Source organism: Amblyomma mixtum, chromosome 1 (assembly GCF_055824585.1).
Source record: "Amblyomma mixtum isolate Tamu chromosome 1, ASM5582458v1, whole genome shotgun sequence".
NCBI lineage: Eukaryota > Metazoa > Arthropoda > Arachnida > Ixodida > Ixodidae > Amblyomma > Amblyomma mixtum.
The window spans coordinates 168,819,325-168,845,308 of NC_143012.1; the positions used below are offsets into that span (position 1 = coordinate 168,819,325).

Here is a 25,984-nt window from a genome sequence, read left to right on the forward strand (position 1 = left end):
CCAAAGAAAAACTGCAAACGCTCGATGGATTTTTTGAATATTGCTGCGCGACGCACAGAGCACATTCATCACGTAGCATATCTTAGAAATCAAGAAAACATTGCACACAAAGGCACGCGAAAAGATTGACAGCTGCCTTCCTTTCCACGCGTCCGCTTTCTCTCTTGCCTTTAACGTCTCTTCGTTCCAGTGTGTGCTGGCATCGCGATATCTTTTTAGGGGCACCCCAAGGTACCGCGTCGGCAAGTCAGTCCATTGCAGTCGAGAAAAAAAATCTGGTGAAACATCCCATTCCCCATGCCAATATCCGGAGCTTTTTTCCCCGTTTACCTGACATCCAGTTTGGTCGCAGAACTTTTCGACCACATTCGTAGCTTCACGAATGCTGTCTCTGTGCAAAATACCGCTATGTCGTCCGCGTATGCAAGGATTTTCACTTCGGCTGCCTGAAGCTTGAATCCAGAAATGCAGTCACTGTTAAGAATGGCCAAGCACAACGGCTCGAGATATACTGCAAAAAGCAGGGGAGAGAGCGGGCATCCTTGTCTCACCGACGAGCGTACTATGAGGCTGTTGGTAAGTTCGCCGTTAACTATAATTCTCGTCGTACAATTTGCGTAAGCCATTTTTACCCCTTCTACTATTACGTTACGCAGGTTGGCATGCTCTAGAATGGAGAAAAGAGTGTCATGAGAAACACGGTCGAAAACTTTTGCTAAATCTAGCTGCATCATAGCTACTTGACTGCCAAGCGCGTCAACGCATTCTAATACGCTTCGTGCAACATGTATATTTGCGGCAATGCTGCGACCTTTGATGCCACAGGTTTGATGCGGCCCAACTAACTTGGTGATTGCACTTTGCAATCTGCTGGCTAAAATCTTCATGAACACCTTGTAATCCACATTTGTGAGGCTGATTGGTCTGTAGGACCCCACCAACATACGCTTCTCCGTGTCATCAGTCTTGGGAATGAAAACAATGTGGGAGGTAGTAAAAGACAATAGAACTTGATTATTTTCATAAGCTTCTGTTAATACTTTGAGCATCAGTTGAGCGACGTAGTGTTTGAATGTTTTGAAGAATGTAGCACTCAACCCATCTGGCCCAGGGGCTTTCCCAGATGGTAGGTCGTCTATTGATTTTTCTATCTCCTGCAAGGTAATTGGCAGCTCTAGGCGCTGCCTGATTTCATCGTCAATTGTTGGCATCAATTGTAAGAAGTTTACATGAAAACCTTCTACAGTCTGGCGCTTGTTACTGAAAATGTCTGTGAAGTGGTCCACAAAGGCGTTCTGAATATCTCCTGGATCGCTGGTAATTGCGTCTCCGTAGCTTATCTTTCTCATTTCTTTCTGGCAAGCGTACCGTTTTTCGTCCGCGAGCGCTCGCTTTGTAGGCGTTTCGCCTGCCCACAATTTTTCGGACCTTGCACGTACGACGGCAGCTTTATATTTTTCTGTGTCATTGCGTTCCAGTTCGCATTTCACATCTCTGATTTCTTTTGTGAACATTCCAGGAGCTGTGCTTTCCATGTTCAGCAAGCATTCCAGTTTAGCGTGCAGGGTTCTTTCTTTTTCTTTATACCTAATCACACTGCTCCTTTCTATTGCTTTAATCTTCACCTGCTCTTTGAATCTTTCCCATTCCATTGCAAAAGAAACTGGTTGGGCAATAAGAATGTTCTCAAAATCAGCCTTAATTTTCATCACGAACTCATCCTCCAAAAGTTTGGCATTCAGTTTCCACAAGTGCCAGTTAAAGCGTGCTTTCCTGCTCTTTTTTCCAAAAGTGGCACTCACAAGACAATGATCACTGAAAGACACTGGTTGTAGATGATAACTAGAGCATAAGGGAACAAGATCAACTGACACATATACTCTGTCCAATCGCGCATGACTATCGCGCTGAAAGTGCGTGTATTCCGACAGCTCCCAGTGGAGAACACACTGCCAATATCCTCTAAGCTGTAGTCACTAACAAATGCGGTCAGCATTTCAGCACTCTTATCTCTAAATTTTCTGCACTTAGCTCTGTCAACAGCCATGCACACGCAATTGAAGTCCCCAACAACAACAAAAATTTTGTCGCACTTGAACCATGACTCCAAGGATTCAAAAAAATTCTGACGCTCTCTTTCCACATTCGGAACATATACACAAATAACACGCCAACATAATTTCGAAAAGGTGAAATCAACAACCAAAAGACGGCCAATTTCACAAGAAAAAACCGACTCCACGCCTATACCCAAAGTGTTGCGTATAAATAAGAGGCATCCACCAGATGCGCCTACAGAATGGCAAACGCAGACATGAAAATTTGCCTGAAAAGGAACCACCATGCGGCCGGCATGTTCCTCTGACTCTATCTTAGACTCTTGGACTGCTATCAGGTCTAGATCATTGTCTAAAAGGAGGCGGTGAAGCTGGTACTGCCGCCGTCTTGCTCCAAGCCCTCTGACATTCAGTGTGGCTACACGAAGTGGTGTGTCCAGCTTAAATACCATGTGTTATATAGAGAGAAAACACGCTTCTGGCCGTCGCGTTCCTACCTCCGTGGTTGGTGTGGCTTTCGTCGGTGGAAGGTCCGCAGCGTCCGCATGACCATGCGGCTTCCCAATGTAACGTCCGGTGGCGATTGCAAGCACATCGGAGGAGCAACCTCGATTTTTTTTTTCAAACACAGACACATCGCCGCTGCCGGACCATCTTGAAGATGATCGACGAAGAGTTGACATTCACACCAACACGGTCTCACTAGAGCTACGGAGGCGGTTTACCCGCCTGCCGCGTGTCAGCCGAAAAGATCGGCCGCGGCCGTAGCGTCGAGCGTCTGACTCCCGATGTCTTCGGCGGCGGTTCATCATTGCCCCCATCAGGCGGCATCTTCTCGCCTACGCTCTCGTCATGCGACCGCTTCGCTGCTGTCATAGCGGTCTCTTCCTTGCTTGTGTCCATGGCGACGTTGTCATCACTCTCCACGCTGCTCAGGGTGTCGGACGCGACTTCCGTCGCGTCCGTCTCCTGGCCACTGTCGTCTTGTTGAGAGCCATGCTCCACTGATGTTGCAGCTGCTACTTGACTGGTCGTCGTCGTCACCTTTTTTTGAAGAGGCGTCAACGTAGGTCCATCCTGCACAACTGGTTGCCCAGTTTTTTTGGCTGCCTCTTCCGCGTCCACCTCATCCATCAGATGCTCGGACGCATCTTCACTGGTCCCAGGTCCTGCGATGTTCGCGTAAGTGCGAGAACACTGGCCTCCTTGATGGCCAAAACGCCGACAGGTTCCGCAACGCGGGACTCGGCACTCCCGACGAATGTGGCCCGTACTTCGGCAGCGAAGACACAAAGGGGGTCTTCCGGGTACCACAACGAGTGCCAACTCACCTCCGACGTTCAGCTGGTGAGGCAAATCGTCAAGTTTAACACCGGCCTTCAACTTCAGGGTGACAAGCCTTGTGGTCGACCCCTTCTCTGAGACGCCTTTCACGCGCCAGCGTTCCCGGGCCACTTCTGCGACCTTCCCATATGGCGCAAGGGCGACACGCACGTCCTCGTCGGGCACGTTATGGAGCAGCCAATGGAGCTTGAGGCGCACTTCCTGGTTCGTCGGGTCGATCATTAAGCAGCGGCGTTCCTTCACGAGCAGCTCACCGACGCCTGCAATCTTCCGCGCTGCATCGGCATCCTTCATTGTGATAGCCCAGACGTGGCTCATGCGATACGCCCCCAGGGCGATAACGTCAGGGAGCAGCGCATGCTGGGCTAACGCGTCTCGGAAATCTTCCACCCGGTAAGGACGGGCCGTGATGTCGGCGTGCAAAAAAACGGTATTTAAAACAAAACGCCCTGTAGGCAGACCTGGCAGAACAACCTGGTAGGAACTTTCCTGTTCAGCAACCCTGTTTCCGCGGCCAGACAAGGCCGCTGAAGCCGCTCCTACGAAGCCCATGATCGCACGTCCGAACACTGCGGTGGCTGGAAGCTCCGCCATGCCAGCTCGATGGTTTGGGAAGAACAAAGGTGCGTCTAGTGAATACGATGTCTTCGCTCACTCCCATCCTTCTCCCTTCCCTTCCGGCGAGGTATAGGTGTCCTGAGATATGAGAGACAGATACATTTCCTTTCCTCAAAAACCAATTTACCGACGAGCGAGGCGTAGAACCGAATGGGCGATGGCGTTCTATGAACTCCCTGGCAGCGTTGGAAGACGCTGTCGCGTTCCACTCTTAGAGGCGAAACTTAACATCTTAAACACACATCAGTGACCGCACTTTAGGTCAAAAAAGTACCCCCCTGAGTTTTGACGGGTGTCCACCGAGATATGTGAGACAATTCCGTTTCCTCAAATACAATTTTCATTTTCTTCATTACGGGCCATCTTGCGTTTCTTCTTCCACTGCCACTTCCTCCCTTCCTCTACGGTGCGGTTGAGGTGTCCACAGAAATGACAGAGAATTACTGCGCCATTTCCTTTCCTCAAAAAAGCGTTCAAAGGGCAAGGCATCGCGCCGAACCGATGGTGGCGTCCGTGGACTCCCTGGCAACGCTACAACACACTGTCTCGTTCCACTCCTAAAGGCGAAGCTTAAGCGTCATTAATTAGCAGTTAATTAGTTTTCAGGCACTAATCAGTAATTAAGCATTAATTAGTGATTTGTCATCACTTAGTAATTAGTACTGAATTACATGTGACGTCACCAATGCCACAGAAGCAGTCAAAGTGGTGCGGAAAACGCTTTCGCCTCTACAGAACGCTACATGGCGGTTCAAGCAAGCGGACGCGCGTCGCATCGGTTCCGCACATTTTGAGCAAATTCCACCGGACCAAATCATTCTCGCCACCGGATTTTATTCGGAACGGAAAGATATCAAGTGCTGGATCCCCAGGATAGAAATTTCAAGAGGTAGGACCAGTTTTCGGCTTTCTACCGGACTTGAAAGTTATAAAGCGGGCGCCGGCCCGCTAACCCTAACGGGCCACCCAGCTCGACATCGTGAGAGCATGGGCCGCTAACCTTGTCGACGACGCCGACGCCTAGCATCGACGCCGTTTCAAAGACGGACCATATGGCGGGGCCCAGCCAAGACAACGATGTGCCAGCACAATCGTCAAACGTCCTTCTCAACGAATTCCAAGTGATGGATGAAGACGACTTCGGAGACGCCGACTTGGGAAGTGAGGACGAGATCCCGTCCGACTCCTCGTCGAAGCCAGCCGGGTACAACAACGATGCCAGCTGGGAGCTTGTACAATCCAAGCGCCAGAGAAAACTTCAAAGGCGAAAGGAACGCAAAGGCACGGGAACCGGCCCGGACGCCAATCCTCAAGACGGAAAATTACCGGGTGATGCGACCGGCTGCAACAAGTATGGATCAAGGGAGCAGAGCAGGCCTAGGCGAAGAATGCCGCCACTCCCCAGAAGCGACTACAAGATCATTATTCGACCCAAGAAAGGACTCATGGTGAAGTCCCTCACCACCCACCAAGTAGCGCGCGCAATTGTCATGGCGTGCGGCCAGCAATGTAAGGACGAGGACCTACTTGTAAGGCTTCGCACCGGATCCAATATCATTATCGTTAGCACTCCGCACGAGCAAACGGCTCAGCTAGTGCGGCACATTACCCGCCTCAAATTCGACGGAAAGCCTTATGATGTAAACGCTTACGTGGCAGCACCGGAAGACGTCCTGCGCGGCGTGATCCACGGTGTAGAGCCAGGTACCCCTCCCGAAGAACTTAAAGCACACCTACGGGTCAGAACTCAAGGAGTGACCATACTTCAGGCAAGGATGCTCGGAAAATCCAAGACGGCAGTGCTCACGTTCGACGGCCCAGTCTTGCCGAAATTCGTCATTTATTACGGAGGTGAAGTACCATGCTACCAGTACCGCCCCACTAGGCAAGTGTGTTACGTCTGCTTCCAGCAAGGACACCGTTCCGACGTGTGCCCCACACCGAACATTATTGTGTGCGGACTGTGTGGAGTTTCAAACCCGCCCGCCGACCACGAGTGCACGCCCAAGTGCATAATCTGTGGCGAGGCGCACCGGACCGGATCCAAGGAGTGCCGAGAGAGATTGAAAAAAGCCAGGCCAAAACCCACAGGAGAAAGAGGACGGAGCGACCAACGCGGGCGACCACCCAAGCGATGGCTCAGCTCAGAGGGAGAGACATCGAGGAGCCGATCGAGGTCCAACTCCTTCCCGCCTCTACCACCAGCCGGCCCACAGGAGGGGGAGAAGCAAGAGAAAAAGAAAAAGAAGAAGGTTTCCCAGACAAGCGGCAGCAAGGTGAGCTGGGCTTCTACCACTGCTTCGCACTCGGTAGGAAAGGGTAGTAACATAGACAACACAAACAACAAAGACAGTTGCGTCACAGAACCGAAGGACGCGAACAGCGATGCGCTCAGACGCGAGCTAGAACTCGCTCGAATCAAACAAAACGAGCTCGAACGCAAAGTTGAGGAACTCACAAAAACACTAAAGGACCAACAGCGGGAACTCGACACGACTAGAGCACTTCCAAAACAACAACCACAGGCATCGAATGAAGGAGACCTTGAAGCACGAATGCAACAGATGATGCAGCAGATGATGCAGGATATCATGCAGCAAATCCAATCGCAAATGCAACAGATGCAAGTACAATTCCAAGGGCAGATCGCAGAGATCAGAAGCGCTTTTCGAAAACAAAAACATACCGAAAACATTAGGGAAAAAGCGTACAACCGTCCAGCGCTAACAGCTTTCGCAAGCGAACAAGGCAACAGCAGTGACGCGTAAACATGATCAATACGTATCGGCAAGAACAAGAACACTTAGATATTTGGCAATGGAACTGCAGAGGCTACCGCAAAAAGCAGGCCCTTTTAAAACAATATATAAACACACAACTGACACCTCCTGATGTAATTGCGCTCCAAGAGACTGGAATCAAGCCGACCTTACAAGGGTACGAGGTTTACGAGAGTCAAAACGAAGGTAAAGCGGCCGTCCTAGTCAGCAAAACCATTACCGCCATCAGGCACGATACCATCGCCGACACCGACATCGAGCACGCGCTTGTTGAAATTATTCCGAAAAAGCGACAGGGAAGCAGCACGTTCTTACTTAACGTGTACAGCCCGCCGAGACAAAGAAAAGCCAAACTCTTCGAACTGTTCTATGGAGCGCACAAGCTGGCCAAAAAAAATGCACTCATCATCGTAGGAGATTTCAACGCCATGGACAGGAGTTGGGGATACCAGAAACAAGACATCAAGGGAAGAACATTAGTGGAAGTAGCGGAGTACTTTGGCTGCAGTCTAATCACAGATCCTGCGACCCCCACGAGAATCGGAAATAGCGTGAGCAGGGACACATGCCCGGACCTCACCTTCGTAAGGAAGAGCAGGGAGTCACAGTGGGAAAACATGATGGAAAATCTAGGCAGCGATCACTTTATCCTCCGGACACGAATAGCATCCGACACCATAAGACGCCAGATTGGACAGGCGAAAATCACTGACTGGAACGCGTTTCGCGGGGCTTGCAACAAATCTGAAGGCGGTATCCAATCACTGGAGGAATGGAGCGGCATGCTGAGAGAAACGCGACAACGATGCACAAAAAGCCTAAGGAGAACGACAGCAACGCCTGAAGTAGACGCCCACCTCCTCAGACTATGGGAAGCGAGACGCAGTCTCACCAAAAGATGGCGGAAGCAAAAACACAACAGGAAACTAAAACTAAAGATAGCAGAAATTACGGCAAAGGCGGAAGAATATGCGATGCAACTCGCGAAACAAAATTGGGACCAACTCAGCGACTCGCTTAGGGGAACTCTAGGCACGGCCAGAACCTGGAATCTCTTAAGAGCACTAATCGATCCGACCAAAATAAAATCAGAAAACAATAAAGCCATCCACAGGTTCATCCACTCCTTCGAGGGATCAGACATCACCCTACTGGAGAAGGCACGAGAAAAATGTTTCAGCGATCACAACCCCCCGCGATACCAAGGAACGTATCGAGGAGCCGAAAACGAGAAACTCGACCGCCCCATAACTGTGGAAGAGGTTTACGCGGCCATAAGAAACACCACCAGAAACACGGCAGCCGGAGCGGACAGAATCGACAACGCCCTAATCCGCAACCTGAGCGACGACCTCATACAAGAGCTCGTCAGCTTTCTTAACAAACATTGGGAGGCGGAGACGGTTCCCGAAGATTGGAAACACGCCGAAGTAATAATGATACCTAAACCTGGTAAAAAGCTACAAATTGAAAACCTCAGGCCCATATCACTCACGTCGTGCCTTGGCAAACTTTACGAACGGGTGGTAACTTTAAGACTGCAAAATTACATGGAAGACAACGACTGTGTACCACATACCATGTTCGGCTTCAGAGCGAAGCTCTCGACGCAGGACGTTCTCCTCCAAATACAAGAAGATGCCCTGCGAAACGTACCGCGGACGGGAGAAAATGTCATAATGGCCCTGGACATCAAAGGGGCATTCGATAACGTCAGCCACGAAGCGATCCTTACGGGCCTAGACAAGCTGGATTGCGGGCGCAGAATCCACGGCTTCGTCAAAGCCTTCCTGTCCGACAGAACTGCCACCATCGGCATAGGAGACCTTCGATCGGACAAAATTCGCACTCCAAATAAGATAACTCCAGATAACTGACCCCAAGGGTCAGTTATCTCCCCCTTACTTTTCAACATAGCTATGATAGGCCTAGCTCGAAAACTAGAGAACATCGAAGGCATCAGGCATGCAATGTATGCTGACGATATAACAGTCTGGACAAACACGGGTTGTCTCGGAGAGAAGGAAGAAAGGCTACAGCAAGCGGCCTCTTGTGTAGAGCAATACCTCGCAGAAAGAGGACTCGCATGCTCGACCGAGAAATCGGAACTGCTGAGAGTCTGGAGAGGCAAGCAAAACCGGACCGTCCCAACCAACGAGGACCTAAAACTCAACGTCTACCTTGACGGGACACCCATCCCCGAAAAGACAACAATAAGAATTTTAGGCATGTGGGTTCAATCCAACCAGCGCAGTACTCACACTTTTACCCTGCTCAAAGCAACAACACTACAAGTCTCACGCATGATCACCCGCATCACCAACAGGCGACATGGCATGCGTGAAGAGGACACACTCAAACTAGTCAGAAGCCTTGTAGTTAGTAGAATCACGTACAGCCTACCCTACCAGTGCCTCAACAAAAACGAAATACAACAAGCGGATGCCCTGCTACGCAAAGCGTATAAGACAGCGCTCCGACTTCCGCGCAACACGTCAACCGAAAAACTCATGGCCCTGGGATTACATAACACCTTTGAGGAGCTACGAGAGGCGCAGCTTGAGTCGCAAAAACTCAGGCTGTTGCAGACAACGACTGGAAGAGCGCTCCTGCAGAGGCTCGGATACCGCGAGCAGATGCGAGAAATGACGAGGACGGCAACGATCCCCGACGAGCTTCGCAAGACCCTCAAGGTAGCGCCAATACCAAAAAACATGGATCCCAACCTCCATCGAGGCAGAAGAGAAGCGAGGGCCGACTTCATCGAAAGAACATACGCTCCTCAAGCCACGACCGTGTATGCAGACGCGTCTTGGAGAGGAGGAGACACCAAAATCGCTGTGGCGGCGGTGGTCAATTCGTCTTTACGCGAAATGACCAGCGCGTCTCTCCGAGGCTGCACAGCTGCAGAGTCCGAGGAAGTAGCCGTTGCTCTAGCGGTGGCGGAGGGCTATAGAACCGGGCGGTCGCTAACAATACTCACCGACTCTCAAACAGCCTGCCGAAATTACATGAATGGCAGGATAGGTCGTCACGCGCTCCGTATACTCCTCGCAGCGAGCGACAGAATTAAAAACCAGGAAGAACAAAGCGACAAGATCCCACACAAAATTGTGTGGGTACCGGGGCACACGGGGGTGGCAGGGAACGAAGAGGCCGACAGGATAGCTCGAGGATACATTACTTTCCGAGCATCCGATGAGCCCGCGGAACTCGCGCCAGCACCCAGGGATTACTCGGCCATACTACAAAACTACAGAGGCAGAAGATTGCGGTATCCCCCACCGCACAAATCTCTCAGCAGAGAGGAAGCTGTCACTTGGAGACAATTACAAACAGGCTCTTTCCCAAACCTACATATACTAAACAAAATGCACCCTACCATATACGCGGACAAATGTCCCTGGTGCGACGGAAAACCTACTCTCTATCACATCACATGGGCCTGCCAAAAGATAGACGTGGTCCCCAAAATACAAAACCCGAGTGCGGAGCAGTGGGAGACTCTGCTGTCCAGCGACCGCTGTGAAGACCAAGAAGGTCTGGTACAGCGAGCTCAACGGGCGGCAGTGGCCAGCGGAGCCCTGGACTGAGGGCAACCGACCACTGATTAGAGGCGGACGACTTCGACAGAGAAGACTCCTGGGGGTAAAATCAAGGAGAAAACGTCTCTGAAGATGCTCCCAAACCGCAGGAAAAAGGACTAGAGTAAAATAAAGTTTTTCCTTCCTTCGCCTCTACAAACTTTAGACAGTCAGAGTGCCCCCTGAATTTTACTTGAAGGGGAACGGGGCGGATGCAGGCGTTTTCGGTGTTCATATGAGTGTATAGAATGGCAAATAGTTATCCTAAATATGTTAAAACACTTTCAGAAGGGAGAAAAAATTTTAGGGGACAATTAAGAGCTGCTTTAAAGATATGACCCTACAGCGTAATTTATTATTTGTCGTACATTCAGAAGGTCATTTTATACTTTACATTCATAGATTCCTGGGACTCCTCATACCCCTCCTGCCGCAGTGGTGCAGCGGTTAAGCTATGCGCTACTGCCCTGCGATGGCAGGTGCTCCCAGTGGTGGGCCTTGTGCACCCGAGTTCCACTTCCTGAGCGACCCGCCATTAATAACTGCCACGTGCCACAGTGGGCAGATTACGATGTAGCGGCAAGGTCACGTGACCAAGGTGGCCAACCTTACCCCTAAGTTGTTCCCTGGGGACCACCTGCCAGAGCCATGCTCGTTATTGTTCGCTTCCAACGCCGACGCCGACAGCCCCTACAGCCATTCTTGTGGAGAACGGGGCATTTAACACTATCGCGTTGAAATGCAATTCAACTAGCAAAAAAGAAAATTTTGGCATAACGCAATAAGTAATAAAGCCCAGGCGGAAGTAAGGCAGTAATACAGGATGTTCGGATAGCTGCTTAGAGTTGCTGAAAAAAAAACGCGCGAGTAATAAATTGCAGTGATTGTTCTTTCCCCTCGTTGGCCAGAGGTGGCGAACCTCTTCTTCAGCCGCCTCCCATAGTGTACCGCTAACACATCCCATTCAGCATTCTTGAGTGGGGCGACGGAGAATGCGGTGGATGGGCGCCTTTGTACCCCCCTATTCTACTCGTCTTTTGCGCTTTGCTGGCTGCGCAGACAGCGTACGTCGTGTAGAATGCAGAGAGAGACGCCGCAGCGACGGTGATGCAGTCGGACGGGCCGGGACATATGTGTTTCTAGCCTCCCTGCTGGCCATGCTACCGATGAGGCCATCGATTTGAGGCGTTCCTCGATAAACAGCTTTGCCCAGTGGCTATTTCTCAATGTTTGGTTCCTCGAACTTATAGCTGTGGCCCGAGCTACTGGAGATTCCCTGTCCCACCCCACGCTAGAGACCCCAGATTTTGGCACATCAATGTGAGGCCCCTCTGAGAGTTCAGCTGGGGACTCTAGGTCACGAAGCAGAGCACGGCATCCTACTGCAGATGCAGAATTCTGGTGTCCGTAGAATTCCATGCATGAAGGGTGGCTGGAGACCGAACTACATCACTGGTGGACCCTGGCAAGTATGCGAAGCCAAACCAGATGGCAGAGGCTTCCAAACACCATCGCCTCGAGCGCGACCGCAGGTGCGGCTTGGCGAGCGAGTTTCTCGCGAGGTGATCCAGATGTGCGTTTATGGTGTTGCCAGTTGACGACGGCCACACTTTCCAGTGCGCTCAGACAAGCCAGCCATTTGGCTCCGCATAAGAATAAGTGAACTGCTTTTGAGCTCCGACTATGCCCGCAGAAGCGTGATTGAACTTTGCAGCTATCTCATAACTGTGTTGCATGTAAGGAGAAGGATGCGAAATGAGAACGATGCCGTAGCGTGGTCGGTCCAAGCTCAAATTTCGGCAGCATGTAAGTACCGGTCCCCGCCTCTTGCAGGCGAGGTGCGTCTACAGCGGCGTTGCAACAAGGGCTGAGGTAACCCGTGCACAGATGATCAGTTCACGAGCGAGCGTGTGCCGTTTGAAACGGGGGTGTGAATGAGTTGTCACAGATGCGCTCTCAGGGGCGCAGGTTACTGAAACCGAATAGATTGGCGGAAGGAGCTAGTTGCGAGGAATTGAGAGCACATGCAAACTGTTGGTTTGGCAACCCCCCTAGAGGCTGCGTTCAGCAGTGCTTTCGATCATTAGCAGGAAGGCTCATTTTGTCGGTAGTAGGTATCGTGCATTCTTGCTCTAGCTGGTTTGGTGCCGGCTGGGAAGGAAATGTAGGGTGCGCAGCGCATTGTGATTTATGGAAAAATTTACGGCATAGACAGAGGCTAGAAATAGGACGACAAAATGAAAGGGACACTAAACTGGATTTCGCTTTTGAAGATGTCACACTAATGTCGTATGAGCAGTCAGAATGAATGAATATGGCCGCTCTCTTTTGAAGTGTTCCGAGCGCAATGGTAAGGTAAATTTGATGAGGGCTGTAAATGGGCGATGCGTATTGTTACTGTGACTTGACAAGATATTTATATGCTAGTAATTTTGCCTTTTGTGGAGCGTGATAAAGATGGTGTCGGAAAAACCCAAGCGTTTTACTGGCTCGAAATTTGGCTCATGATAAGTTGGCTGGAGATGGCGGTAAATTTGCATTGGTATATTTTTTTTTTCCTGTGACATTGTGATCTTGCGCATAATTCCGATGCGAAGATGATGATGGTGCGTGACTTTTCGTGTTCGGAAGAGCACCTCATACCGAACCTAGCTGATGAATCCGCACCATAAACAGTGGTGGCTGGTGCAAAGGCAACGTTTATTGCTTTGATGCGTGTTAATAAAGGCGTTGTGCGAAACGGTTAAAGAAGGAGTGTGTGGAGAACTACAGTGGCGATAACTGTTGCCGTAAGCTTGCGTGACGTCATTCCGATGTAGCTCTAGCGAGATAGAGGGGTAACAGCCCTACGTTAACCTCTTCGACGTTTTAGGAAGCAAAAGACACGGAAAGGTTTCGTTTGGTTTGGTTTGGTTTGGTTTGGGGGGTTTAACGTCCCAAAGCGACTTAGTCTAAGAGAGCCGTCGTAGAGAAGGGCTCCGGAAATTTCGGCCACCTGGTGTCCTTTAACGTGCACTGACATCGCACATAACACGAGCCTCTAGAATGTTGCCTACATCGAAATTCGACCGCCGCGACCGGGATCGAATCCGCATCGTTCGTGTCAGCTGCCGAGCACAATAACCACTGAGCCTCCGCGGCGGACAAAAGAGAGGAAAGGCCGATAAAAGATTGTATGGGGTCCTTCTTAAAATCAGTGACTGCCAGCTGTGGGAATAGTCGACGTAGGCAAAGAGACGATGCTTGTTTTGAAATGTGGGTGCATGTGCATATCGGCGTGTATGCAGAAAAACTGTGCTAAACAGAATATAGAATACCCGAAGGTCTTCCTTCATTTCTTGTCATTAATTAGCTATAAATGCGAAGTTATTCACAAGCAGATTCATATACTCAGTTGTCTTCTAAAAATTCAAATAACTACCCTATCCCTGCGTATTACACGGATACTGCGCAACGTTAGCTGCATGAAATACTTCTAAGACCCACCCTTCAAATGGTGTTTGTAGAAGGGTCATGCGTGCTGCCAGCCGCACGCTTTGGATCGAGTGGGCTGTAGTGTTTTGGGCGGCGTTTGCCCACTTTTCTACTTCAGCTTTGGAGACTTGTTCAAGGCCCTCCTCGCAATAGTAGCAAAGTGCTCTCGTTAGCGAGCAATCGAGCGCTTATTTTCTCTGCCTAGTGCGCTGCGCATTCCCATTTCTGAAGAAGACTGCCACCTCTAGATTCATCCCACCCACAGCACTGCTCCGGTTGAGCAAGTGAACGCGCACCACGTATGCACAAATAGCGGTTTTCCGAACCACCCACATCAGCATTGCGATGATGGAGGAAGACCGTTGCGAAAGGCGCATTTTCTGAATGACTACTTACCCTGGATGTGTGTGACAGAATTCCAAGCGGTACTTGTACTCCACTTTGTGTGCTAACATTGCCTTTTTTCTAGCATTCCTTGGTTCTTCGTAAATAGCTGTAGTACAGTCTTTGTCAAAAGTTTAGAGCCTAGGGGGTTCATTTCCAAGCTTTGTATTGGGACTCCAGGAGCATTCATGGAAGCCCTACCTATTGCAGGAGTCAGTACCAGAAATCTTCTCATGGCCAGGAAATTTGGAGCACTAAAGATTCATTAAGAACGACAGAGTGTGGCTCAAAAGAAAACCCCCTGGGCTCCAAACTTTTGACAAAGGCTGTACATCCGTCCACGACTAAACACGAATGACGGAAAGCGTGGCCGGGACTGCTGTCAGCGCCACGAAGCGGCAGTCACTGGTGCGAGATAATGCTCTCAGTATGCTTACGGTGGCGGACCATAGCTGCTTCGAAGCTCGCTTTGACTGCTTTTCTGCTTGTGCCTGATCGCCGCGTGGACACAGCGCTCGTGACGGGGGCATTTCTACGCTTTATGCTCATCGATGCGGCCTCCATTGCCCCGGCCACGCCATTTGCAGTTTTCTTATCGCGGGAACCAGAAATTGCGCACTAAGCTGCACCAGTTCGCACCAGCTATCGTCAGCCACTGTAGACATACCGAGAGCATTATCTCGCACCCGGCGACTATTGCTTCGTGGCGCTGACGGCAGTCCAGGCCATGCGTTCCGTCGTTCGTGTGAAGTCTGTGGGCGGGTGTACTATCGTGCGCAAAAGTGAAGAGAAAACGGCTTCGACGGCAGGGGCGGCTGCGGGGCCGCACCGCGGCGCTGCTATCTCGCGCTGCGCGCTCGCTGCGAGATTGCCTCGCGTGACGCAAAACTTTTCCCTCGCTCTTGGGCTGCTGCTTATCACGACTGACAAACTTCTAGTGCGTCGTTCGGCTATTCTACTGCTGACGATCGCGTCGAAGGGGAGCGCGCATCGCAAGGAATTCAGGAATAGCGCAGTGGCGCTTTAGTGAAGCAAGCGGGCGGTGACGTTGCGTCCACTCACTTCACTCCGCAGCGGCAAAGGCCATTCTAATTGTAGCTGCAGTGACGTTTCGTATTTTCTCCACAAAGAAAGAAGAGTTGTGTGTTTTTGTGTTGATTTGCGAACACGACTGCACGATATTTTCCCCTTCTAATCGAGGTGCTAGCGTAGTCAAATCGGCGATGTGCAACAAGCTTTTTCTCCATGAACCGGAAAGCGCATTTCAAAAGATGATTTCTAATAGGGTCTTCAGTCATGAATGGCTACCGTTAGGCAGTGTTGCATTTTGCGCTGTGTCATTCGGTGGGTGAGTTCCTCCAGATCGGAAGTACGGAAAAGTGGAGAAATCCCACGCGCTGTGATCAGGTCTTTTGTCAGCGCCATAGGACGGCGTGTGCCTGAATGTGCAATGCGTCTGTCCTAAACTTGCTGTCCCGTTCACCAAAGCGTCTCAATAAAGCGCGGAGTTTTGGATACGAAAGATGCAGAATGCTGACGAGGCTTGAATCGCTCGACACGACCCACGCCGACGACCGTTATTTTCGACATGCGGTTATTAACGCTATTGCTTTAAAATAAACCACTCTTCTTTCTGTGGGGAGAAAATACGAAACGTCGCTGCAGCTACAATTAGAATGGCCTTTGCCGCTGCGGAGTGAAGTGAGTGGACGCAACGTCACCGCCCACTTGCTTCACTAAAGCGCCACTGCGCTATTCCTGAATTCCTTGCGATGCGCGCTCCCCTTCGACGCGATCGTCAGCAGCAGAAGAGCCGAACTACGCACTAGAAGTTTGTCAGTCATGATAAGCAGCAGCCCGAGAGCGAGGGAAAAGTTTAGCGTCACGCGAGGCAATCTCGCAGCGAGCGCGCAGCGTGAGATAGCAGCGCCGCGGTGCGGCCCGGCAGCCGCTCCTGCAGTCGAAGCCGTGGTCTCTCCACTTTTGCGCACGATAGTAAATAAACTACTTAGGTACATAAAACACTATCTCTATATATGAATGCGGTGATTGGTGAGCGGTTTTAGGCGTCAGCTTAGCACCGTCGTGGATGTGGTTATCACTCTGAACTCAAGGAATGTTTATTTTTGCTACACAAAAGCACGTTGTCTCCTTTCACGTTCATAGTATGGCTCCCATTTCTTCTGCTTTCGCTGTTAATTATGCGTTAATTATAGTGTTTTTACGGCTGGCGTCCCTGTCAGGATTTTAGGCTATACTTCTATACTGTATTAAAGCGGGCAGAAACTAAGTCACGCCTCTGTTCACCATTATTTGGAAGGCAGGACTCATATGGGCTCATTTGCTTCATCAGCTGACAAACGGCAATGGGTGCACCTATGCACCGTATTTTTCCTTGCTGAATTCTGCCGAACTATCAAACAAACCATTCACCGTGTTTTTATCCTTCGCTGATAGGCCTCCCTGATGTGCTGAGTGTTTTTAGATGCGCGGGTTCACTTTTCAGCACTGCCCAGTTTGGCGGAAAAAAATATTTAGGAAACTAATGTGCTTTCGAGTATTTTATTTCGTGAATTGCCTCATAAAACTTAGAAAATTATTTTCAACACTAATGCAAAATTTCATATGCATAGAAAAAGCTGAGGCAGGGATACGTTACTCATTTCAGGTGTTTCCAAGATGTCCTTGATAGAAATGCGTACTGCCATTTGTTTCACAAAACAATCCTCGAAACGGATTGAAAGTGATGTAAATAACTTTATAGGGAATTCTTTGCTTAATTTTCCTATTTTAAGCATGCGAAACGTGCATGCAGTTTGAACTTTTAAAAAGTGTTAAGAAATTCCACTTTTAGGTAAAACTAACATGCGCAAAACTAAACAGTCCGGGCTTTCCACAAATTGCTTACAATCCGAAATACTCGCTGCGGGAGGCCAAGTTTCAAACATATAGCACCTTACAGCGTTCTCTAACACGCCTCCAAAATGGCGCGCCCAGGTTTATGCAGGTGTAGAACGTATCAGCGCGGGCACATGGCTACAATTTTGTGCTTTTTCCACATCATGCAAACAACTAGAAATCACCAAGCCATTTACGAACATTTGTGAGGGCGACGAATAGTGGCTCAGTAGCTCGACCAGACCTTATACTTTCAATCAGATGACTCCGCTGTTCCCCTTGCAGCGGCTACCTGCTGCTGTACGGTCTCCACGGTGTGAAGAACTCGCGAGGTGTCAAGGCGACCGCTGTCATCATCCTTCGACGCTGGTACAGGTGCGTACATTCGCCCGCGCTGCCTGCGGAAGCTGGATCCTCTTCTAAGAGGAGCCGTGGCAGGTGCCATCAAGCCTGTTTCTCCACCGTTTTCAGGAATCCTTTGAAGCTTTTCTTGAAAGAGTCCATGAGCACCCACCCTTGCAAACCATGCAGTATCCCTCCGTATGTGCGGATTGTCCAAAAGAAAAAATTGCCAAGTGTTCTCTATCTGCTTTGTAACACATTGAACTCGGCGAAAGCAACGCGGCTTGCCGTTTGGGATGATCATGGGCTTTCATAGTGACCGACAGTGGCTCTGCCCTACTGCCTCCCGTAAGTTGCTTATTAGAGCTCGCCAACGTTCTCTTTATTTAGCATGGTTTTGTGAGTCTTATGTAGGCGGGCTTAATTTCATACGACCGGGGGGAGGCGGATGTGGAATGTAAATACGTCATCATTTAGCAGCTGTAAGAGCTTTTGCTGAAAAACGTACATCAGTAAAAGCTTATCAAGTTGATGATAGGTGCACCCTGAGGATAGATGCTGAAATTTTTAGTACCTTTGAGATAGTGTACCGAGCAGGGGTTGAAACTGACCGCATCATGGGCACTGCCGACAACCAGCTTCGCAAGGAATGCCAAATGGAGGGTTTCAGCTAGTCCTTCAAAAACAGCCGTCCGGCGTTGTAATTGTGGTTTGGAAGAGCTCCTGTGACTGATATCATTATGTTGCAACGCTGCAGCGCTGCTCATAGTTTTTGAAGTAGCAGTTCACGAACAAGTCATGGCAGGAAAGCAGACATGTTGATGCGCTTGGAGCGCCTGTATTCAGAAAAGAAACGATTTTCCTATCAGAGTTTCCACAATCTGTGAAGAACTGTGGAAGTCTAAGAGCTCATTTTGAGAAGCTTGGCCGACGTAGTTGAAAGGGAAATATCGCGTATTTCCCTTTATATTGCTATTATTAATATTAGTACTTTTACTGTTGCTGCAGAGTACTGTTCTGTCCAAGGCTCTAGACCGTCGTGCGTTGGTCCGGTCTTAACTGTCCCTGTATAAATCCGCCCGCCGGATGCCCCTTCCGCCGGATGCCGAGAAATTCTCTTATTAGTCCAGACAGCGACAACTTTACACTTATCACATGACAACCAAAGACCCATCACAGCGCGCTGACAGATTTGAAAATCCATCACCACTAGGGGAGCTGGGAGGCTGCAACAGTATCGGCGTCGCTACTGGAGAGGGCAAGCGTATCAGGGGTAGTCGACGGTAAGGCGGGTGGACGAGATAATAAAAAATAAAGAAACGAATAGAACATGTAATTCTAGTGAGCTATATGAAAACCCGCTATGGCGCGAAAAGGCCAGCTGTTCTGGCCATCACCCACTCTGGCCATCGCCATTCAGTTGTGTGGTTGGTCAATGCAAATATTCTCGCATCTAAGAGGAACCTTATGCACTACATGCGTGGTGTAAGCCTTCTAAAAGTCCGAGAGTTTACACGGAGTAGAACACCCAACGTTTATGCTCTGCCTGACCGCTACCTTCTTAATTTTGTGGGCTACCTGTGCACATAAAAGAAAACTTTAGATTTCCTCCATTTAGCTGCTATCGTTTCAAGAAACTTAGTATCGTACTTATTACCCTCTGAGGCAGCGATTCATCCAGCGGTTTACAAATGGCAACACGGAATTTCACGGCTTCCAAGCGTTCGGGTCAGCAGTCAAAGCTGCTTTCGACGGCGTAGTGGCAAGTTTTTTTTTCAATGTATTCCGGGAAAAATCTAATGCATTTCATCTTTTCCCAATGTTTCGGTATGCGTACTCACATGGCAACAGTGTCGTTTTCCGTCAGTGTAAAAAAATACCAGCATAAGTGGCCATCGATGCGAAAATTTAGTTCAAGTTCTAAGAAGTCGATGGGGTGATGATAAGCGTCTGTGGCAAAGCTGTGAAAGCACTTAAAACATTGTGTACAACGAGACGCAAGAAGTGATTAGGTAAAAGCTCTAAAATTATAAATAAATCATCAATGTTCTTAAAACTCCGCACACACACTATTGTTTTTAAGCAAGCCTTGAAGTAAGTTGTCAAATTAGGCTGATGAATCTGGCGCAGCGCTGGTGCAGCGCTTTCGCTTATACATTTCCCTCCTGTAGGAGGAACACGTAACTCTTCAATTAATAACGGTGGAGTACAAACAAAAAGTTGGACTTTAAATTGACAACGATTCACTGGCCACATACATTCTGCAACACTGGACCTAAATGTTCGATAAGTTCATGCACAGCTACGAAAAATAAGTTGTGAGTGATGATGTGGAAGAGATCATCAATATCCGCATAAAAAAATCACAGTGGCCGCTGGGATGGCCTCGCTTAGCGAGCCTACCATCGATGCTGAGCAAGAAACGCTACATGGTTCAGCAGAGAGAGCGAATTCAGTGTGACAAGTTGCTTCCCTGCCATTAAAAGCAACTTTCACGAAAAACTAGAACGTTTTGAAGCCACGGCGTTCCCTAGAGTACCTTTGAAGACGGTGGTCGAATCATTGCTTCAGCGCACAAAGAATGTCAAGGCCGAGCTTCTTGACGCTGGAGTAGCTGAAAGAAGGAAACCTGAAGTTAAGCACAGCAATGAGAATGTAGCGGTCAAGCAGAGCATAAACGTTCTTAAGCCGCTCGCCTGTAAAGAATTACCGATGGCATTATAGCGACCAAATTTGGCACGAAAATCTGTCCTTTATTTCCAATTGGGCAAATCGCTATTTTTTGCAAGCATGGCTCGTCGTTCACGACACGAATAGGCCGATGTCCAGCCGGTGGAATGCTAACATTGACCTCAAAATATTCAGCCAGTTCAATGCCAATATTGGCCTAGTGCACGGCCCTGCATGCGCTAACAGTGGCGTTTGAATTATTGGCATAGCATGGGTGTCTACAGGCATATGCAGTATGGCATACCATTGCCTTTTCCATCAACATCAGCGGAGAATTATCTCATGCAATAGAGGTACCGTCTGTGGTTTGTAATGCTGTCGGACCTTTTTCTATATAATGCGTAGTTTGTTGTATCTTTGTAACTTGCAATAAAGGAGCAATTACTCATTGACGTTCACCCAAGCGCAGCCATGAAATCCTGGAGGAAGACTGCAACAAGTTTTGAACCAATGTATTTTTATTACACAACAATTGACTCAAACCGTCCTGCCGGACATATTTTATAGAAGTATCATTTACTGTCGAGTTAGCTGCTGTTCTGATGATTCGTATTGAGCAACAAAGCTGGGCAAGCTGATGTTGCGCGGCAGAAGCATACATAAAGTGCTTTGTGGAGCTGTCCTTGAGTGAACTGATGAATCATATCGGAACTACTCATGGCTCTCCTATTGCAAGATGACTGTTGCACTCCCTTGAAAGAAACTCCTGGCCCAGCTTTTGCTCGATGACTTCAAAATACGTCGAAGCTTCAAAGAAATGCGCAATGTGATATTCACCATAAGTGTGACCGTCGCAGGAAAAATGCAAAAATCAATATTTTCCACTTTGACTCTTGCGGCGTAGAGCGCGAGAGAAGATCCCCGCAAATATTTTTGCAGAATAACTTGTAAATATTAATGAAGAACTATCGCCAAATTGCAAAGTTGGAATCATATTTATCACATTTGCCTTGCGCTCATTGGCCGATTTATAATTTTATTTTCCGTGTGACATCACGAAATACAAATATAAAACTCACAAACGGAGATGAATGAAGCAGTTTATACAACTGGAGATATTTCCTAGCTTGATTATCATAATTACGTACCTAAATTATGAGCAGTTTCTGCCCTTTTATTCAAGCAAAGTTATGAAAATTCCAAAGATATGGAACGATAACTGAAATTACCATGCTGAATGCATGATCTTCGTGTGTTTCATATATATGATACGTGCGGCAAACAAAACAGTGTAATACACGTCCAAGCAACTCCGTTCTTGAATACGATGATTCCCTAGAGCAGCGAAAAATACTGTAGTTTTTATTCAAAAAGTGGACAGGCCGGCCTGAGCCATAGTCATGCGACCCGTCCCTGAATGTCTGGGCTAGCTCGAAATGACGCGATGGGCTGTTCAGCACTGCAGCATTTCTGGATGGTTGGTGTTAAAGCTTCTCACAAAAAAACGAAAAACCGCGAACAAGCACCTTTTGTTCACTCAGTACGCGCCTAGCAGCGCTGATACATGGGAGAGCAAGAGCGCGATCCCGTGTTCTTTTTTTCATATTTCTGAGGCTTTCTTTGAATTCTAGAAACAAAACGCGCAGAAGATATGTTGCTACAAAAAACTGGATTGGTTGTTTGTAACTACCTCCGCAACTTAACGAAACGCACGAGGCGGTGAAATCAGTGTTGAAAGTTTTGCATAATTTAAGTTAGTTAACCAAATTAAGTTGAATTTAAAATTCTCCTAGCAGCGCCAAACGATGGGAAATAATATGCCGTTGGTGTCGTCGTGCTCCGGTCGCCACGTTTTATTTCTTGGTTTAAGTTACGTAAGAACTGCACGAAATGGTGCATGTTGCCAAGCCTGTTAGAAAGGCACCGCCAATCCTGAGAAAACATTGGACAACGAGCCCTATTGCAGGCTGTGTAAGGGAGTGACGATACCAATATTCGTAGCTTATTATAATCCGTGTTCATTGCAAATGTAACTGAGTGCCACTGCCAACAAGGCAGAAATAGTGCTCAACTAGGGCCATTGTTGTCAATTTAATGAGCAGCGCTGCTAATATTGCGGGAACAGAGTGCATGTAGGACCGTTAATGTGTTCATCTTATAGCGGCACCACCAATACTGGGCGCTCATAGGACAGGTACGGCTATTATCGTAATTGCCACAGAGCAACATTACAATGAGCAACACGCTGGCGACCGATACATTTCCAATAATGGGCCGAAACCCTGCGCTGCCTGGGTTGTATGTTCTTCCCTGTGCAAGTTATCAGGCTTCTGGACGCAAATTTCACTATGCAGGTCAAGGAATCCTGTGTGTACGACGCAGCACGATAACCTTTTCACGACATTTCCCATATGTGTTGTATAAGTGTCCTGTACATGGGAAAATTATGAAAGTTTCTATACCACCTAAACTCACCGATTATATGATGGCGAACTGATAACTAATATACATGAATAACAAGCGAGCCACTTGAGAGCAAAGTATAAACGTTTAGGCCAGGAGTGTCAGCTGTGCAACCCCCGCCCCCTTCTTCCTAAGAAACCGCCCTTTCCCTCTCGCCAATGTGGACTCCCGGATCAGGCCCTGAGGAGTGCAGCAAGGCTGCTTCTGCTGGTGATGATGATGATGGCAGTACGTCTTGTGGTTCTTTACTATCCGAGGAACGGCTGGCAAAGTAACTATACTGCGTAGAGCTCGGGACCACTAAGTGCATGACACCTAGAAGTCTTCATGAAGGGCCCTAGAGTGTATGTGCATATGAGTGCTTGCGTTCAAGACTGAAATCACGGCTATTTTGCAGTGTACCTGGGCAGATTGAGAGAGCAAAAATAAATTAAGGCCCGAAAGCATGTTTTAAAACGCCTCCTTCCTCAACCCAGCGCAGGCTTCTTCTGCCCGTGATGGTAGCAGCATGCGGCTTCTCGCTGCTGCCGCTTCTGGTAACGGGGCCCACGACCGCCATGGTGTACACCACTTTCTACGACCACGTGCGCAACCACTGGTGGACCTTCATGCTCAACATACAAAACCAGTACCCCCACCTCACACACGTGCGTGCTGGTACCTGACTTTTGTCACGGGTAAAAGGGCCGAGAAGGCTGCGGACAGGATCACAGGCGGGGCGCGTAAAGCATTACCATATACAGACCCGTCGTGTGCGTCCTGTTGTCCTCTTATCCTGTTCAAATTGGTTCAGCACTTCTTGAGTGCAGACATTTTATCGCGTGCACGCCTTTTTTGAAGTGAGAGCCTTAGTGGATCTATTCAGCGCTACCATGCGACTGACTCTCTGAAAAGCGTCGCCGCCGCTTAAGGCTGGGCTGATTGCTTACGGCTGTTATCTTTGTACTCTGTTCGCGTTAATGACTTTCAACTGCCCAAGAAGGGCAAAAAGCCCATGAGGCGCCGACAGAGAAGTGCTGTGCGCGATCAAGCTACTGCGGTAGTTGGTAGAATAGCTTCTGCAAAATATAATGCAATGACAGGGAAAAGTGCACAGCAAGAAAGTAAGGAAAAGATAACCTAACAAAAGCTATTGCCACATTCCTCCTCGCCCTCCGCTTAGGGCCAGAGGTGGCAGCGATATATATTTTCTCTAATGCGTGAGCTCAATCACTGCCACTAGGCGAAAATCTTGTCGTGTGTCTCTGTGTAGCTGTCGAGCTAAGTCTGCGGCGCCCGCAGCAACCTGTCCGCGGGGGGCCGCCCTCCGTCGACAGGCGAGAGGGAAAACCAGCATTAACGCGTACGGAGAGGCGAGGTGCTTTAGAGAGGCGGGCCCAGTGACGCCTACAAGCGAGGGGCGAAAAAAGAAAAAGGGAAAGCGGCCCGAAAGTGAGTGCGCGTCTGCTGACTACGCCAGCGAGCCCGCGACATAGGTTGAAGTAATGCGGCGCGCCAAGGAGAAATGTGTATAATGCAACAAATGGAAAGGCGAAAAAAATATTAGCGTGGTATAAAGGCAGCAGGAGTAAAGCAAAATATTGATGCGGCGATTATAACTTTTAACATAATTAAGAATGCATAAAAGCTGGCGAAAGTAAAGCGAAATTGGCGCAAGTTTCAGGCAATGAGATAAGGCAAAAGTGAGAAGAATCGTTTTAAAATCAAACTCTTTTTATGAACTTCATCGCACCGGATGATCTCTGCCTGTCTTTTTTGACGTACAGCGTAGATATCTTAACAATAGTATCAATTTTACTTTCACATCAACACCTGTGAACTGCTTTATTCTTCGTAGGTGTCTAAATGATACGCCTGCAACATTGAGCATGAATTTTTGGGAAAGAAATGCGCGTTCCAATTTTCCGACGGGGTACGACAATGACGTTTCACCTCGCAGGGTGTGGCTGGCCACCTGTGGTTCATCTCGGCGGACTTCCAGCTGTTCCTAGTGGCTGTTCTAGTCTACGAGATTACGCAACGGTAATGTGGTCACCTTTTTGCAGCTCGCCCAACGCGGAAACAGGAGCGCTCATATACGCCTCACACAGCTCAGTTTAACAACGCTTTTAGGCACGGGCACTCTAATGTACTCGGCTTATGACTAATCCAGGCTCAGGAAATTCGCTATTAACTGAGAAGATCAGAGCTTTCCGCCGGTTGTTTACAGATGTTGAAGGAAGGGAAGCGCGACTTTGTAAAAGGCGTAAGAAAGTGGACAGAGGGGACAAGCATGGCTAGCAACAAGTTTGCTATAGATTACCGTGTCATGATTACGGAAAAATGAGCAAGAGGAAGTGGCACGTTCGATATTCGAAAAATTACATCGTAAGCTACTGCTTAACACAAAAAATTAGGCGCAAAGCTTTTCCTTTCGGCGGAGTTCCTGCTGCTGTTCGACTTTGCCAGAACGGTGTTCATTTGTTAGCCCACGTTTAGAAGGGAAGGGAGCGGCTCCGTCGGCGGTATACGGAGGCAGAGATGACAAGGAGACCAATAACCCAGATGCTTCCACCTTATGCTTGCTATGCTCCAGGGCATAGTCCTACTGCACTGTTCAAGGGTAGCGGCGAAGACCGTGCTAAAAAGCGCCCTCTGCGCTTCTGCTCAGTAGTGCAAAGCTCTGCCCTCGAAAGTATCAGAATGGTACGTATGCACAGCCCTCGGTTGCGTCACGGCGCGGATTCCGCAGTTGAAAGGTCTCAACACCACTGGAAATTTCCTTTTGCCGTACGGAATATGGTGGGCATATGATAAGTCATGCAGTGCTATCATTTAGGAGATTTCCTTGAAAACTCTAGCTCCTCAGCACCACTGGCCTCTTTAGAAAGCGGCACCTCAATGCAGTGAACAAAGGGAATAACAAGAGACAAAGTTGGGTGGGGCTCGGAACAAGCAGCGGTAGTGGATTCTTCAATTGGTTGCAGCACTGACACGAGCGCTACTACTTGACGCCATTCAAGTGTGCTCAGGTTGTTAACAGAATCTATTTCTGCCAAGTCTACTGTCACAGCTCACTTCAGCTTCTGCGAGTGCGCTAGCATGGTGTATTCACTCTTCCATCTTGTGGGCACATCTTGTATCCCCTCCAGTGGCTCCTCTATGCCCATTCTCCTTTGTATTTCTTGCAGTCGTGTTCTCGCGCTGCTGCTTCGTTTGTAGAGTCCAACGATAGCCCGTGATCTTACACAGGCTTACGAATCCGTTGCTTTCTTCTTTCTTCGCGTCCTGAACACAAAGTTGCATAGTGTGCGCGAAACAAGCAACGTGCACCCAAGGCGTTGGCCCAATCGCGGACACAAAGTTCCGAGCATTGTCAGTCACAACATAG

General features: G+C 48.8%; 2 protein-coding genes across 2 annotated transcripts in view; one reads left to right on the forward strand and one right to left on the reverse strand.

Moving 5' to 3' along the window:
* LOC149369738 (O-acyltransferase like protein-like) overlaps positions 1 to 25,984 on the forward strand; it is a 109,884-nt gene that overhangs the window by 39,450 nt on the left and 44,450 nt on the right. Inside the window, exons 8-10 of the mRNA XM_089576279.1 lie at positions 17,425 to 17,514; positions 23,096 to 23,261; positions 24,554 to 24,636. Coding sequence (XP_089432405.1) covers positions 17,425 to 17,514; positions 23,096 to 23,261; positions 24,554 to 24,636 — 339 coding nt within the window. The remainder of the gene's footprint in view (positions 1 to 17,424; positions 17,515 to 23,095; positions 23,262 to 24,553; positions 24,637 to 25,984) is intronic.
* Positions 2,766 to 3,987, reverse strand: LOC149369739 (uncharacterized). Its single transcript, XM_089577193.1, has one exon. The coding sequence runs from the start codon at positions 3,951 to 3,953 to the stop codon at positions 2,766 to 2,768; it is 1,188 nt and encodes a 395-aa protein (XP_089433319.1). The 5' UTR covers positions 3,954 to 3,987.